This window comes from Lissotriton helveticus, chromosome 4_1 (assembly GCF_964261635.1).
Source record: "Lissotriton helveticus chromosome 4_1, aLisHel1.1, whole genome shotgun sequence".
NCBI lineage: Eukaryota > Metazoa > Chordata > Amphibia > Caudata > Salamandridae > Lissotriton > Lissotriton helveticus.
The window spans coordinates 2,117,039,740-2,117,058,358 of NC_136063.1; the positions used below are offsets into that span (position 1 = coordinate 2,117,039,740).

The 18,619-nt window shown below is 38.3% G+C and overlaps 1 protein-coding gene across 10 annotated transcripts in view; it reads right to left on the minus strand.

Moving 5' to 3' along the window:
* The window catches only part of DCX (doublecortin), a 358,719-nt gene that overhangs the window by 11,561 nt on the left and 328,539 nt on the right, over positions 1-18,619 (minus strand). For 3 of the 10 annotated variants that reach the window (XM_078688807.1, XM_078688808.1, XM_078688806.1), the window contains one exon: positions 14,308-14,366. The exons of the other annotated variants lie outside the window; for them this stretch is intronic. In XM_078688807.1, coding sequence (XP_078544933.1) covers positions 14,308-14,366 — 59 coding nt within the window. The remainder of the gene's footprint in view (positions 1-14,307; positions 14,367-18,619) is intronic. 10 annotated transcript variants of the gene reach the window in all.

Consider the following 18,619-nt stretch of genomic DNA (forward strand, 5'->3'; position numbering starts at 1 on the left):
AAAAGAAAAACATAATCATATATACAATGACTTGTTCACCAGATCAGAGCCCACATACAATATTGACATGTTTAAAGAATGTCTTCTAGTAGGTGTGGCCACAGAATGTCCCGAATTAAAGAGTAGATATTGTTATGCTGTCCCTACTGAAATATAGTTGGTGATATCAAGTTGAGGGGGGTGTTAAAATGACTTGTAGAATTAATGCACATTTCTGAGGTACGGACATATCACCCTTTACCTGAAAAGGTGGTAGACAAATCAGCTCCAAAAAAAGTAACATTCCACTGGCAGTGGAAATTGCTGCAATGAAATTAACATTAAACTTAGCACTTGAAATATGTGAACTTAATTGTTTTGCCACAGCTGTAAAAAGTGAAAATAGATACATTTCTACCTCATTCTTTAGGACAGTAACAGATAAACTTTCAAGCCACCAATGCAGCAGAATATGTTAGCCAATGATGCAAGGGAAGAGGTCCCATCTTGGATTTCAGATATATTCATCCTTCCCAAGGAAATACCCAAATATCTAAAATTCCTAATAAAGTTGTACTACTGCTGGGGTGGCTGCCTCGCCTTCGTCTCAAATTGCAAAAGACCCTTCAAGACCCACTTAAATGTGGGTACATGACTAGTCCCAGTGAAGATAAAAATAGAAATAACTAGCCAAATCCCAGAGGATATAGCCAAGAAGAAATGCAAACTGTTAGAAAGCCAATCAGGCCAATCTTGGAATTCTTGCTGTCCAATTTCCATCTTCCTGATGTGAACTGCTGCCAAGAGAATGACATGGCCACATAAATGTGCTCTCTCTAGATGAATTAAAACAATTCAATAATGCTACTGATTAAGAAAAGGTCCAGGTGAAAACATGAATTAAATCAAAATTGACATTGAAACTTGTGCAACACCCTCTGTCCAGTACACTGTAGCACAGCGGATGCTTGATTTAAAAGGCATTAAGACTAAGACAGAATAAGACATTAAAGAAAGTTACTACTAAAAAGGAAGTGGCTAGTCAGTCAGTCAGAATTTACTTTATTCAATTAATTACAACCATAAAAGTACACAAAAGACAATCAGCATTAAAAACAATCAAAACCTTAAAAACTTCCAAAATGACAATTTATTTAAATAATCGAAAAAATCAACACAGTAAAAAATTGCAATATGGGAATAAAAATGCATCTCAACCAGGGGCGAACTAAACATAAAGCCACTTTAATAATCTTCCAGACACCACCTTTTTCTATTTCGTATTGCAGCCACTATTGCAACATAAAAGGACTCCAGCGAGCTCAATAGCATCTGGAGATAAATCAGTGTTGGTTTAGCTTGTACAAAGCCCTTCCCTTTTAGTAGTGGCAGATTAAAACGCTGACGTAATAAACAATAATGCCTGCAGAACATCACAAAGAGAATCTGTGAGTGGCTAGTCAATCCTGACTTTGGGAAAAAAAAGGTTTAATTTAAAAAGTTGCATTAAAAAAAAAGGAGCAGCAACCAGGGAGACAACTCGGTTTAAGAAGTTACTTCCATCTATCTCTGGAACTGTGTGGGCAAATTCCAAGATGTAATCATTTTAATTAAACTCACAGCTAACTCGTACTTGATAATATGGGGCATATGTGGGTAATTTCCATTTTGTGATTCCCAAATAGCGATTTTTAAGGAATCGCTATTTGAGAATCGCAAAATGGAATGAAGATAATAATTCGCAATTATTTCGCGATTACCTAATATTCCTTAATTGCGATTAGCAAATTGCGAATCGCAATTAAGGAATGAGTGTCCCATTCATTCCTATGGGCCAGGAGGCCCATAGGAATGAGGGGAGACACATTCTCATATTGCGATTTTCTATGAGAAAATCTCAATTTGAGAATCGCAATTCCAAGGGTGCCAGGGTGTCCAAATGACACCTGTTGCACCCCTGGAATGTGCCTGTAAGTACATGTGGCGCACAGACATGCCCTAAGGGCATGTCTGTACGCCACATGGCACTTTAAATTTTTTCTAAAAATGCATTTTTAAAGGAAATCACAAAATACCATCTACTTGGAGTAGGTGGTATTTTGTGATTCCTTAAGTCTAAATCGCATTTTTTTATTGACTCCTACATAGCATTTAAGGAATCGCAAAATTGTGATTCCTTAAATGCTTGAGCAAAATAAGGAATCGCAATTTTTGCGATTCCTTATTTTGCTAATATGCACCTACATATCATTCATTTTTTTTCCTTTATTTCGATCAAATAGATCATAAAAGGTGGCATCCAAGTGATTAAACAGTACAAATGGTTATTACAAATCTGTCGACGATGATAAAAAAGGCTTTACAATTTCCATCCTTGGAACAAATCAGACAATATCAAAAGTTTACATATCATACTCACACATTAAATTATTTAAAATGACAGAGATTGTGTGCACTGTGTTTCAGTTAAAAATCAGGACTACATAAATGCAATTTTAAAACTGTGTCAAGTCTACATATCAAAACGCCGTTTGCGATTCGCTAATGCCGAAATTCGCCAAATTTCGGCGTTTGCGAATCGCAAGCGGCTACCTACATATGCCCCAAGGTCTTGAAATGGGATCAATACCTTGGCAAGACCATCCCTTAAGAGTACAGGGAGTTCCTACAAAAGCACGTGAGACCCAACATGAAAAACTCCTCTATAAACTGAAATAAGACTGGTACTATGTTCCCACAAAAGCTACATCGCATGTTTCCAAATGCTAGCCATAAGTTCTGGAGAGAATGCGCTAAGGTGGATGACACTTTGCACACATAGTGGTCCTGCCCTTGATGATTCTCTTTTGAAAAGAGGTCCAAAAAACTACAACATGTACACACTATGGCACTGTCTGAGATAAGGTATTTTGGCTTTTTAGAAAACCAGAAGAAGAAAGTACCTCCCTCCATAACTCAGTGGTATTGAAAATTGTGGTATACCCTGACAATTAAATGTCTGTTTAGCAAACTCAAGACAGAAAACACTAAATATGACATTGTCTGAAAAAGACATTGAATTATATGCCTGACGGTGTGCCAAAATCAGCACGTTCCAGGATAATCGTCCTGGGGCTCTTTGCATTATCAAATAGACAGGAGTACTAGCCCGTACTAGTTGATACTGAGCAGAAGAGAAATATACTTGGAGTGATGGAAAAGTAAAATTCAAAGATTGTATAAAAATGTAGAAGGATATATATTTATAGCAAACACCAATTCAAGGAGCAATCAAGTGGGATGGGATAGGATGAGAGTGTTATTCTTTGCTTTTATCTACGGTATATCGGATATAAGAAGCTGTCATTTTCATACATTACTTTCTGGCAACTGGCATCTCTGCGTATTGATTCTTAAACTTTATATGTATGTTATTCTTAACTCTTAATTCTTAAAACACTAATCCAATTTACCTTACAACATAAATGACTATAAATTAGCCCATGATACAGTTGGAGTGCACGAACTTGCTTTGTTGTAAACTTTCAAGATAATTTCACTAAATAAAGCTTTTAGTGAAAAATATGTTTTACCGGTTTCTTGTGCGACCTTTCACATAAAAAAGCCATGAAAGATGATAGAAGGATTATAGTTCAATCAGAAAACAGCCCTCTCTTTGAGAAAGTTTCTGCACTAACCGGCCCTCCATCGCTGTTGGTTATTTAAATTCAGATACTGCACAATTGCAAGTAATTTCACCAATTTCACATAGTGTGTAATTTCAGATAAAGATGGTATTTAAAATAAAGAACTAGACACGAAGTTTAATTACGTGTATCCTTCCGCTTACAGAAATGCAGTTAAGCATGTGTAACTAGAATGCACCTACTCAAATGCCTTCTTCAAAATGACACTGTCAAACCTTCTGCTCTAGAAAATCGAGGCTCTGAACACCAAAAAGAGAATGGGCTCGAAACCTTATCTATGCCTTTTGAGAGATCACATGTATGGCAGAAGAAGCATGCTCATCAGGTAAATGAAAGGGAAATTAACATATATATGGCAAGAGTCCCGCTGGATGAATCTTCTGCTTTCCCTTAATTAGAAAACACTGATACACCTCTCACTGAAAAGGGGGCAACTGAATCCCCAAGGGCAAAGGAAACTACACAATCAGATTCCATGGAATTAGTGATGTCATGAGGGAAAATGTTTACAAACATTGACAGCCTAATATATGAGTAAATAAAAATTATCTTGTATTTTTGGGTTAATGCAATGCACCCCTTGCATGAACTGCTGAAGCCAATAAACAATGCTTTTTTAACAGGTTATTTTGCCTCCAAACTATGTGGTCCTCAGATTCGAGGAAAATTACACCTGGGCTTGTGATTGTAAGATAATATTTTAAGAATAGAAAGCCAACAAAGAACCCTTTAAAGCTCGTGAACAGCAAAATCAATCTGAGCATTAAATGGTGCTGGCTTTACCATTGAGAAATAAAATAAATATTACCTTGCCATGACTGCGAATTGAAGAAATATTTTATATGCTTTAGCAGCTCAGAATCAAGAAACTAGTTGTATCAGTGAATTACTGGTATGGAATTTAAAGAAGGAAGCCAAGATAAATTTGTATCCTATTGAAAGTCTAGTTTATGAATTAGGCAGACATGATATTGCCCACTAATTTTGTCAAATGCTCTCAGTGTATCTCCAGCTATTAGATTAATGCTGTCAAAAGGTTGTCCAGACTAGTACCACAAATATTGTAAAGCTAAATCCAGAAACAGCTAATAGGCTTTTAAGATAAAATAGTCTATATTAATGTCTTTTAAACCCTGAGATGTATTATCCATGTTTCTTTATTTCTGTATTTTAATCTGTTTCATTTATGTATTAGTTTCAGAAACTAATAGTTAAAATACGTCTTATCTTTCTTTTCAGTTTTTTGTGCGATGACATCACAGACATTTGTGGAACGAATTCACCTAGCTTTGCAGTTATCTTTCTGCATTTGCCTCTCTCGATATTTACCCAACTGAAAAAAAACTACAATTAGTATAACAGTCTGCATAGAGATTAACCCGCAGCAACTCACAAACAAGATCAAAGTATAAATCCCAAAGATAATAAGTCAGGAAAGTAAAATCCTTTAAGAAAATTATGATTTATTGGATTGATAGTGGCTACTGAATATTTAACTCACAACTTTATTAACCCCATGATTACAGTACTCCCTGATCAGTACTACTCTAAAGAAGGTGATGTTCCATAAAGTATTTTTAGAATCTCAAAGAGAACCTTTGTAGTTACATCTCTGTACCCCTGTGAAGCAAATTAAGTCACCAGTGAAATTCAAAACATAGTAGTGACTTTCCAAACCTAAGCAACTTTGGAAAGAAGGCACCGGCTGCATAAGAAACAACTGAAATACGTAAATAATGTACCTTTAGAACTATATACTTAGCAGAAAACTGTTTTGAGTTATCGCCTCAGAAAGTGTTAATGAAATGGCTTTGCAACAATAAGATCAGGCCTCCAATTGATAAAGTGAGAAAAATTGAAGGGAGCTTAAATAAGTGTTGTTACATTTTGAAGATTCTTTTTCCCAAGATTGACTTGAGTTTTAGTTTAGTAAAGATCATGAGATCGGCATCCAACAGACACAAATAGGGAAGTAGTTTTCATGGTCTCTCCAAAACTACTAAAAGCCTTTAGGAATACTTAGACCAGTTCATGGTACATTTAAGAATAGTCTCACGGGTATTTGAAGTCGAATGAGGCCCTGGATATCTGTGCAGACCTGTGCAGAGCTGTATGGGTTTAACAAGAGTGTACGTGCTGCAGATTTACAATTTTCATATATTGAAAGTCTCACCCAATTGGAGGAAGATAAGAAATGTATGACCACATTGGTTATTAACCAGAAGCATCTATATAACCTAGGGCCAGATGTAGGTGGCTAAATACCGGTCGTTAACGCCGAAATTCGGAAAATTTCAGCGTTACCGACCGGTATTTAGCCATTCCTAATGTAGGTAAGGAATCGGTAAAGAAGGAATCGGTAAATACCGATTCCTTAATACTGATTCCTTATTGCTCTTGCATTTAAGGAATCGGTAATACCGATTCTTTAAATGCAATGTAGGAAGTACATTAAAGAATGCTTTTGAGCCTTAAGAAATCAGTAATTACCAAGGGCTGGTTGATGTGTGGGGCCATTTGAGAACACAGGATAGCGGGTATACTTTCTATTCTTATCCGCATAGGAAATTGGTTAGACTGGACTATTTTTGTTGCTCCAGCTTCAGTACTGGAAGGAGCGACTGTTACTGTCTACCCTAGAATTTCGTCTGATCACGCCCCTATTGTAATGGAGATACAAGCATAGGTAACTAGATCTAGATCTTTACATTTTACATTTGACAGGAAGCTGGGGTTAAACAGCGACTTTGAAGCCTATATGGGAAGGTGGATCCAGTTATTTTTTGAGGAAAATAAGGGCACTGCCACGGTCCCTATAATTTGGGACACTTTTAAGGCAGGATTCCCTGGAGAATGTATGAGCTTCACGTTTCACCAACAAAAGAAGGCTAGACAAGAGTTAGATACATTATATCAGCATTTAATTCAATCTGAAACTTTACTGATGAACGGGGTGGCCACAGGGCAGAATGATCTGAGCAACTTGGAGGATAAAGTAGCAAAAGAGAGAGCGAAAGTTGTGGGTTTTTGGTCAGTGGAGAACGCAAGGAGGTTTTTAACATCAAAGACGGAAAAACATGAGTATGGTGAAACAATAGGAAAGAGGTTGGCAGTACAGCTTCGAATGAAGGAGTCTGCAAGAAATATTGTGACAATGAAGGATGCTTGGGGGTGGCACACTCTGACCCTCAAGAAATCTTAAAAATGTTTTCGCAATTTTACTCAGAATTATATGTTCAGCATAGAGGGATCGATCAGGATGGTTTAGACTGGTTAGAAATGTTTGAATTGGGTTTAAAAAAATTGGACTTAAATGTGGCGTTGGAATTGGAAGCCCCGATTACGGAGGAGGAGATGGAAAAGGCAGTAAAAAGCCTCGCTATCGGCAAAGCTGCCGGCCCTGACCGAATACCTATTGAGGTCTACAGACAGTTTTACAATATCATTAAGAAGGAGATTTTAGTAGTGATGCAGGTTGCTCAGCAGGGCTCACCTCCTAGATCATGGGCTGACGCCACTATAGCTGTTTTTTGTAAGAAGGGAACACCACCGGATTTAGTAGGGTCATATCGACCCATATCGTTATTAAATGCTGACAATAAAATCTACTCGAAAATACTAGTGGATCGCATATCTAATTGTATGGTCTCTCTAGTGTCACCGCATCAACATGGTTTTATACCAAAGAGGGGGACGGTAGAGCATGTTAATAAAGTTATCACGTTATTTGACATTGCTGCTGTTAAAAAAAATTATTTAGCGCTTATTTTACTGGATGCTGAAAAAGCATTTGACCGCGTTCAATGGGGATATTTATGGAAGCTGATGCACAAAATGGGTTTTGGTAAAAAATTTATGGTTGCCATACAATCTCTATATGTTATCCCGACGGCCAAAATCTCGGTTATGGGCTTACTCTCGGATTCTGTTAATATTACACGTGGAACACGCCAAGGTTGTCCATGCTCCCCTCTTTTATTTGCCCTTTACATTAATCCTTTTATTGAACAGTTAAATTGTAGTACTTTGATCCCACCTTACCAAGTAGCTGAGTATTATTTTTCTGTGTTCGCTTATGCCGACGACATCTCTGTGACAACGGTTAATCCCGGCATCGCAATTAAAGAAATTGAGCGGCTGGCCAAGGAGTTTGGGCGGGTGGCAGGATACAAACTAAACGAGTCAAAAATGCAGATTCTCTGCTCTGAAACTGTAGGATGGATGGATGGGAGAGTGGTGAAGGAGGCAACATACTTGGGTATTCAACTTAGGAGAATATGACTGAACTAGTGGAGGTTAATTGGAACACTCTGATGAACAAAATTAGGTAGGGGTAAAATGGTTGGGCTTATTAGATGATCCAGAGATAGATGTGGAAGATCTTCTACTCCTTTCTAAGGAGGCATTAATGTCGGCAAACTTAAAGGCCCAGTTCTTTAAGACTATGTATGATTTGTATTATACCCCGATTCGAATGGTGAAATGGGGAGGAGGCAATAACGGCAAGTGCTTTAGATGCGGGGGCGATGATGCAGGGGCAGTGTATATCTTTGTTAGCTGTGCTAAACTTCAAGGTTTTATAACAGATCTTGAATTTTTTTTTTATCTTTGGTAATAAGAATGTCGATACATATCACCCCTGCTATGATGATGTTGGGAAAAATACCAAAGGACAGGAATGACGAGCCATTGTATAAATATCGTCACTTCATATGTTATGCAATGACTGTAGCTCGCCTTTGTACAGCCACTGAGTGGCTTCAGGAAAAACCACCTGTATTTCACCAATGGCGTGTTAAAATGTTAAATTTGTATAATTTGGAGTGGGGCCTTTTTTCTATTAAGGGACCAAGGAAAAGAAGATTGGGCATCAAAATTTGGAGTGCGTTCCGTTATTACTATGAGGACTGATAAATGTGACTGTTTTATTTGGTCTGTAATTTTTGCTGTGACAATAAAATAAATAAAAAATAAAAAGAAATCGGTATTTACCACCAACTTCAAGTTGGTGGTAATTACCGATTTCCCTTATAAAAGCACTTTTTTGCTTTTTTTAAAGTGACATGTGGCACACATCCATGCCCTTAGGGCATGGATGTGCGCCACATGTGCACACATGCACATTTCAGGGGTGCAACAGGGTGTCCTTTGCTAATACTGAATGTCTTCACATTCATTCCTATGGGCCTCCAAACCCATAGAAATGAATGGGTAGGTATTCCTTATTACCGAATCTCAATTACCGATTTGGTAATAAGGAATATTGAGGATTCGGTATTTTTTACCAAATCTTTACCTACATAGGAAATACCAATTTCTTAATAGCAAATCGGTAAAATTCGCTATTAAGAAATCGGTAATTCTGATTTACCTACATCAGGCTCCTAGACTTTTAATTTATGAATCAACAGTTTTGCTGACAACAGATACTTTTGTTATTCTATAACAGAGGTAGTGAGTTTACTGTTTTCCTGCATAAAATATTATCCGCTAACCTAAAAAGTCAACACATGGGTATATATAGCGCACCAAGACCTAACCCATATGAGGGTGCTTTACATTGAAATAATTCAATAAATACATCATGAAGAGTTTGGGGTACTAAAAAGTGTTATCAATGACAAGTGGCAATCAGTGAAATCATTCATTATATGTAAGTTCTCTGCTAAGATACAATTTGGGTCCCCAAACCAACCAAGCGGCAGAATTATTGGCAGTCTAAGTGTCTGAAAACACTTTTAACCAACATAATATATAATATTTTGTGATCATCACTTAATCGGAACATGTAAAAAAAAAATTGTCTCAGAATACCTTCCTGGCTAAAAATAAAATCATATGGAGACATAAAATAAAAATGTATAAGAATATATATATTTGGCCAACACCACCTCAAGGAGCAATCAAAGCTGGGGAGGGTGGAATAGGATAGGATGGGATGAGAGTTGTATTCTTTGCTTTCATCTACAAGATACAGGTCATAAGCTCTAATGTTTGTGCATTACTTTCTGGCAAATGGCATGCCTGCAAGTTTATTCTCAAACTTTATTTGAATGTTATTCTTAACTCTTAGGGGCACATGCATCAACATAAGGAATTGCGATTCCTAAATAGCGATTTTTAAGGAATCTCTATTTAGGAATCGCAATTTCTTATGCATGTTGATATTGCAAAATAAATTGCAATTCCTACACATTACCTAATAGCGATTCGCAAATTGTGAATCGCTGTTAGGTAATGTCACTCCATTCATTCCTTGTGTTGACTGTTTGTAGCAGGACTGTCCTTCCGTAGAGCTCTTTCTAAAAGGCTTTTAAGGCTAGGAACAGTGTTTTCAACTCCAGGATATTGATGTGCTGCTGAGCATCCTTTGTGTCCACAATCCCCTATGAAGCATCTGTCGTTATGGTCACTGTCGGAGTTAGTTGTGTGAAGAGTCTCACTTGTGACATGTTTGTTTGGTTCCACTATGCTAATTCCTGATGTATTGTTTGTGTGACAACCACTAGATCTTCCAAACTCCCTGTTACTTTTGACCTATGTGCGTGAAGCCATTCCTGGAATGGTCTCATGTGTAGGCGGATGTCGGGTATCAAGTGAATGCATGAAGACATCATTCCTAGCAGCTTTCCCACTGTCCTCACTACCAGAGCTAGCCTCTTCTGGTATAGCTGTGTTTCCTTCATTAGGGCATCTATCTATGTTCCTAAGAACACCTTTTCTTGTTCCTGCTCTGGGGAAGATTTGTCACAGTGAATGGAAAACCAGAGCTGAACTAGTGTCTCTATTACTTGCTGTATATCTTGTCTGCAGAGACTGTATGAGCTTGCTCTTACTAAACAGCCGTCTAAGTACGGGTATAAATGGATTCCTTGCCTTCTTAGGTGAGCAGCAACTGCTGCTAGGCACTCTGCGAATACTTTTGGTGCTGACTTTAGACCGAATGCTTGGTAGTGTGTCTCGTTGATCACAAATCTTAATAAACTTTTGTGTGTGTTGTTCATGGGGATGTGTAAATAGGCATCTTTTAAGTCTATGGTTGACATGTAGTCTCCTTTTTGCAATTGAGGAATCACCTCTTGCAGGGTTGTCATCTTGAATCTTTATGAATTTGTTGAGAAATCTGAGATCTAATATAGGACACAGCGTTCCGTTTATCTTTGGAATTGGGAAGTATGGGGTGTAAATTCCCTTGTTTCTTTCCTTGCATAGCTTTTTTTGCTCGTAGTTCTTGTACCTCTTGGAGTAGCTGAGTAACTTCTCTTTTTGAATGCACATACCTTTTTGGGCTATTGTTTGAAGGTGGTTTGATCAGTTGTATGCAATAACAGTACTGTATTGTGTTTAAGATTCATTTTTCTGAAGTGATCTCTCTTCATTTGTGGAGGAAGTACTTTAATCTGCCTCCTACTGGGGTAGAATGTTGGAGGAACTGTTTGTTTGTTTGATGTAGATGTCCTATTGCGGGAACACTCAGTGAGGTTTCTTTAGTGTGTGTATTTTTTGGAATGCAGTCACTTTGTTGTTGTGGGTGCTCCCCCTCTCTGCGGAAGGCCTCTTCCACTGGAACGTCCTCAAAAGAATTGTCTTCCTTGCTGGTACTGCCAATTTTGTTGATGCCCTTGTTGTTGTCCTTGGCTTATCCCTTGGTATCCTTGCTGATATGACTGATGCAAGGTTGTAGGGTGATGGTTACCTCTGCCCGCTGGTCTCCTTGAGGGGGTGCCTCTACGCATGCGACCTCTGAATTGCAGGGCGCCCATAGATCTTGCTGTCTTGTTGTCCTTCTTTATTTGGTTCAGTGTGTTGTCGACTATGCTTCCAAACAGCTGTTCCCCATTGAAGGGTGCGTTCAGTATATTGTTCTGCACCTCTGGTTTGAATCTTGAGATCCACAGCCATGCGTGTCTTCTTTCGATGCGGATCATCATCTGTCTACTTGATGTTACTGTGGCATCCAGGGCAGATTTTAAGCATGTATTCGCTATATTCTTACATTCCTCTACCAAGTGGCTTGCTCTCTTTTGGAATTGTTTCGGTAGGTGCTTTAGTACCTCATCTACCTCCTCTCAGTGTTGGTATGCATGTCTGTTCAGCAATGCATTTGAATTTGCTATGCGCCATTGATTTGTCGCACTTCTCTTGACATTTCTCCCCATAAGGTTCATCATCTTGCTTTCCTTGTCTGGTGGTGGACCAGTAGTGGTTGTTACATTAGCCCTTTTCCTGGCCGTGGCTGTTATGATGGAGTCAGCTGCCATTGAACCCTTGATGGAAATAGGGTCCTTAGAGGAGTGTGTGTATTTTTCTCTCCTCTAGGTTTGACTGCTTTGCATGTAGCAGGCTCCTTAAATGCCTCTTTTCCCTGATCCAGTACACTTGGCAGCATAGGAAGGAATTGATTCCTTGATTGTGTAGGCATTAAAGTCTTGAGCAGAAAACATGATTGCGGTTTTCCTTCCTCTAGGTGTACTCCATAGGTATCTGCTCCTTTCGAGGCCTTTGAGTCCTCCTTTCGGGACTTGTCTAGTTTTTTCGAGGTCAACGGTTCTCTTACCTCTCTCAAAGTCTTGTTTTTGATATCTAAGACTTGGATGTCCATGTCCGCGTCGCCCTCTGGATCTTCGGCGACATTGTCCTCTTACTCGCTGAAGAGGCCCAGATCACGTAACGATGGTGCGGTGCCCTGCCTCTGCATGTTGTAGTTGGCTCTTCTCTGTCTCTCCTTTACCCTCAAAGTTTTTGGGGTGAAGGCATAACACACGTTGCAATCTTCACTTCGGTGATCCAGTGGTAGTCAAAGGTTGCACACAGGATGTTGGTCCTTCTGGGCGTACTTGTGGTGACAATTTTGGCAAAACTTGAACGTGTCTGGTCCATCACCGCGCACAGGGAAACCCCTGTATTCGCATTGCCCGGTCGTTGGTTCGCAGTTCGGTACGTTGAATTGTCATACTGTATGTTCTTGAAGATTATTATTGAATTTTTGTCGATTCTTCTCTCCAAATTTCAGGAGCTCTTTCAATATCGATCCAGACCTAGCAGCGGAAAAATAGAATCTCAAAATGGAGACCAAAGGTGGGAGCTTCCGGAGGACACCAAATGGTGGTATGTCGACGCCCACAGGAAGAAAAAGAGAGAAGACAAATACAACAATTCCTGGCCCAACCACGGGCAGAATAATGCACAGCATGTGAATCCAGAAGATTCACGCTTCAAAAAGATTCACTAATGACACAGCAGGGTGCATTTAGGTTTTGTGAGCAGACTTAAAATGTATGTACATTATAATCCAAACATCCTAATGTTTTTCACATTATAATCCAAACTTTTTTTAATGCAGCAAGCAAAATTGCTATGGAATAATCTATGATACTCGTTAACACATAGGTAAACGATATCCCTTTTTATATGGGTGGACAAGTTATCAGATGGACCCTAGTGAGAATATTTCATGACCTTTGCTTTAGATGCCTGCACACTTTGCACAAGAACATGATGACATTAGAGGTAGATATTCTCGTAGTGGATAATCTGAAACAAAAATAAATCACCAGACATGAATATTTCCAATCTATTCAAAATACGTATTAGTTTAAAATTTGTGTTGGTTAGAAGAAAACTGAATGATTAAAGGCAGTTTATTAATGGTAATTTGACTTTAATGGAAAGTCCTACAAGTTCACAGGCCTGCTTTGGAGATGAAACTTTATATTCTGGGATCTTCCAGTTAGAACATTTGTATGGATAGTCATCACATCCCAATGTGCTGGAAGCACAAAAATGAAAGAATAGCCTATAACTTCATGGGTCCTGTTCATTTACTAGATGAGAAAAAAGTTATATGTATATTTTTTAAAAGACTGGACATTGCACCTCCTTTGAATTGTAAGATATTTATTTATGTAATTGAATTTATATAGAGCTTTTAATCAAAATTATCCAAATGACTAGCCGAAAAAAGTCATCCAATTGTACCAAACACAAACACTGAAAAATTAGACAGCAGCATAAACACGGACATATCCAAAACATAAATCAACATTAATGACAATATGCAGGACCATGAAGTTGGCTCTTTAGCTGTTTCTAAATCAAAAAGGGACAAATAAATTAATATAGGAGTTGATAGCAATGTGTTGCTCTTCTTGAATGGAGACTGGGTTTCAAACGCTGAGGTTAATGCTGTGTCTAAAGTAAGAATTTTACTCTGGCTGTAGTGCAAGTGCAGAATCATTCTCATGCCCCTGCTTCACCAACCTGTACCCTATTGTACTTTGGTTTTGTCAAATCCATCTACACTGATTGACCCCCCCCAATGTAGGAAGGATCAGTAGCACTAAAGGACAAAATATGATGCAGACTAATCAATCACACGCAGGGCCTACCTCTTCTGTTCGAGAAAACCTCGAGAATTTAGCTGTGAACATACCCCTTCTAGACCCTGCCTATTGCAAAGCAAACTCTTATCATACATTCAAACCATGAACGTGATATCCACTGGTCCACACTTGCTCTCTATTCACATCTCTAGGTCTGTGGGATTTAAGGCTGTACTTTGTCCGTCTCTGTAATTCTACCTATTGTGACCCTGTCCTGCTTTGCTTTCAACCAGAATAGGCATCATATCACTACTCTTTACCTTTAATTCTTCATTGCTCTTTGATGCTTGGACTCTCTTCTCTATTCTTGGGATTGCACCTAAAGGAAATTGAGTTTGCGGTGTGTTATACATTCTGTAATTATATAAATAAATAAATACATTTTGATTGGCATATGCTCATCAAAACAGCTTAAACCAACTGTAAATTATCAGAATGATTTGTGACTGGTCACCTGGGTCTATTAGTAAATGTGAAGATAACATGTTTATGTTTCCTTAAAATATTACTTATTAGAGATGGTAAGATTGGTTTAGAAATTCATATGAGAACTTAACATTAGCAGTGTCTGCCATGGCATGGAAATCACGAGCTTGTATGGTGGGTGATTTAGCATGCTACTTATACGATCACATGCACAATAATTGAGTGGTGACTCATTCCTGTCCCCCACGTGCTTCCTGTTCCCAAAAACATCAATATAGCAAAATTGTATGAATATTCTTGGACATGCCCTGTCCAATTTTGTGAATTATATAGTACATTATGCTGCCATACTGCCCTTTTATTGGCAGGACAGACACTGATCCTGAGTACGTGTTATTCCTTTGCAACCTCCTAAATTCAGTATTGGAAGGAATCCTATGACAGTGGCACATGCCCTCTCATTCCTCTGACATCTACTATCACTGAATGACAGCTGCATCAGGAGTCACAGATGCCAGGGAGCATTGCCGCAGCTGCAGTTTTTATCCAGTGACAGCAATCACCCAGGTGCCCCATAGCAATCCTGCTCCCTTCCCCAGTAGCTGCATTTACTGAATGGCAACTGCAGCAAAAAATGACTGTGTGCCCCCTGTTGCACCTGTCAATAACTTATTCACCAAAAGAGTGAGAGGGTTATGAAGGGAACTTTAGGCTCATGTGAGTCTAGGCAAAAGTGCTTGGAATACAGATACATAGGATCAGATCACAAAACAAATTTGTTACATGTCTTTAGTGGTACGGCAGTGATGGATGCAGCTATTAACACTACATTATGAAAACTTGTGGAGGTGGCAATGTGCGATAAGAATGTGCGCATTTGTTGTGTTGCGTTTTGTTGTGGTGTTCATGTGTTTTTTGTGCTGTAATCTTTTTGTGCTATTCTATTGCACTGTATGTATTGTTGTGTTGTACTGCAGTTGAACAACTGTTACATTCCTTTTTTAATGCTTTGTTGCATTGTGCCGTTATTTTTTTTGTTTTATTTTGAATCATGCTGTGCTATTGTGTTCTGTTCTGTTGTTCGCTTTAAAGATGATGCATTTTCTACCAACAAGCAGGTAATTTCTTTAAAAATCCAGTGACAAACAAGCATTTACCACTGTATAGGCGGTAAAATACTGCTGGGTCAACTCTTCAACAATTCAAAACACCATACAGGCCAATACTATTATCAAGACCAGTCTTAAATGAGCACTTCCGGTGCTTACTTTCTGTGGAATTATCATCAATGTTTATAAGACCTACGTTCTAAATGTTATGAGCCCTATTCACAAAGGTAAATCTATACATGTAGATTTACTACTAATAAATGTATTGTTATACTTTTGAGTAACTTTACTAGTTTGGACTATTTGCAAAAGTGTAAAGTTACTAAAAAGTGTAGACATATATGTCTCCACCCCCTATAAAAGGGGGTGGTGCCAAATGTACAAGTGTGAAATTACTTCTGCCAAAAAAGAGCACTAGTAGGTCCAATATCACACACAGTCTACCACTGATGCTGCAACACACTCTCATAGAAAAGGATGGAAATAGGGACATAAAATAAAACCCTGATAGGAAACAATGTTAAATTAGATTAGTTTATTTAAAATTATGAAAAATATAAATATTTTCTGGAGTTTAATATGAACTCCGCTCCACTTATTTATGTCTGGGATGCTTGCAAGGCGAGTATTAGAGGGTTTGCCCAGCAGTTTATACTTAGGCAAAATACAAAACAAAAAAGTGAGATTTGTGATATTACATCAAGTATTCGGTCATTGGAGAAACATCTGGCAGAAACTCTTAGACAAGAGGCTATAGGGGTATCTACCTCACAAAATATAGCCCAGTTAGAACTTAAATTAATTACTTTACGATCTAATACTAAAAAACTTTTTAAAGAGAGAATTAGTTTCAAGCTACATAAGTATAAGCTATCGCAATATGAGAGTGGGGATGTAATTGGAAAAATTCTTGCTTATAAAATTTCTGAGGACAACGCTAGCTCTTTAATTAAAAGTATAAAGGGAGCTGACGGAGTTATTTACAACCAACCAGGACAGATTCTGCAACAATTTGTCACGTATTATAGTAAACTTTATACTCCTGAGCAATGTCCCACGGAGGATAGCTTGCAGAAATACATTCGAAAGAACTGGGTACTAGTAAAGGAAATAGAACCGATGGAACAACTAGAAAAAGAGATTACTCTTTCTGAACTTAAACTTGCTATTTTTTCTCTTCCTTCGGGGAAAGCAGCCGGAGATGACATGCTTCCAATTGAATTATATAAAATATGCGGCGATGAGTTACTCCCTCTTTTGTGTTCTGTTATTAATCAAATAGGTGATTCTGGCAAGGCCCCCAATTCTTAGAGAACCGCAAAGATAATATTTAAAAAAAAAAAGAATAAAACACCGATTGAGTGTGGGTCTTATCGGCCCATCTCTCTGAATATTGCGGACGCCAAGGCATATGCTAAATTGCTGGCCATGCGGCTAGCTCCACTCATGCCTAAATTAGTTAACGAACAACAGCATGGCTTCGTGATAGGCAGGGACACAACTGCACACGTTAACATGGCTGTTACCGTGTTTGATGTTGCAGCTATTAATCCCTCCCCACTCGGCATGGTGTTACTAGAAGCTGAAAAAGCATTTGACCGAGTGGGGTGGGATTATCTCTGGGCAGTCCTTACTGAAATGGGCATTAAGCCACAATTTTTAAGGAGAATACAGGCTTTGTACGATTGTCCAAATGCAAAAATAGGATATGCTAATATGTTGTCCCCTAGAGGCACTCGCCAAGGGTGTCCCTTATCACCGCTTTTATTTGCTCTTTCTATGGAGCCATTTTCCAATGCTTTACAGTCTCAAGAACGTATTAAGCCATTTAATTATGGCACTAACACGCTTAAAATCACAGCTTATGCCGATGATTTGGTAATATACACAACAGAGGTTGTAGAAGCAATGGTTGGAATCATGGAGGCAGCAAATGATTTCGGTGCCATTTCCAGATATAAATTAAATTTGAATAAAACGCAAATTATTGTGAATTATAAACCTCCAGTCCCAGTCTTGGGTATTTGCCAAACAGCTCCTTATTTAGGTATTAAAATCTCATCTAATGTTAGAGATATCAAGGCACTCAGCTATGATATCTTACTAAAAGATACCGCAGTTCTCCTCAAAAAATGGCATAAGGTCCCCCTTAATTTGTTTGGACGGATAAATCTTATTAAAATGAATATACCACTCAAATTTTTGTATTTGTTTAGGTCTATCCCCTTGCTGGTTAATAAACTATTTAAAAAAAATTTAGTTGGCATTCTTGGCAGTTTCATTTGGGGTTATAAAAAAAGCCGTAGAGCACTATCCCTATTGAAGCTGCCATTTACTAAAGGTGGGCTTAATTTCCCAGATTTTAGAATTTATTTTTTTGCCTCTTTTTTGTGCCGACTTCGTAGTCTCTTCAATTCTAGCAGCCCGTTCTATTTCCACCAATTCATGCTATGATCAGATTCTAAACAATTTCTTGCGAGAGCTAACGATCCGAATTACTTTAAGAGAGTCAAGTTCAAGACCGCTAGGGATGCGGTTCGTATATGGAATATAATATTGGCTATTGATGCGACTTCCCTCTTCCATCCTAACTTAACACTCCGGGATAACCCGGGATTACCGGGCATTTTTAGCGATAAAGTAGGGAGATCATGGGCTAATCTTGGTATAACTAGGCTGGGGGATTTATATGGGTCTACTGTTTTTTTTGAGTTTGAAACACTTAAATTACTTTACAAATTACCGGAACATATGCGATTCAAATATATACACATTCGAGACTTTTTTATTGGCAAAATGAATTAAAAGAAATATCAGACTCAGATATATGGATTTGTATTTATGGAGAAAATAGTAAAGCTTTAATCAGTGTAGGCTATAAATGCTTCAGCCAGTTTAAGGCTGATGCCTGCCCTAAGCTTGCTCAGAAATGGGCATCTAGACTGGGGATGTGTATATCCTCGAACAACATCTCTATATTTTTACATAGCATCAATAGTCTAGTTCATTCATCTAGTTTAAAACTCCAAGCTTACAA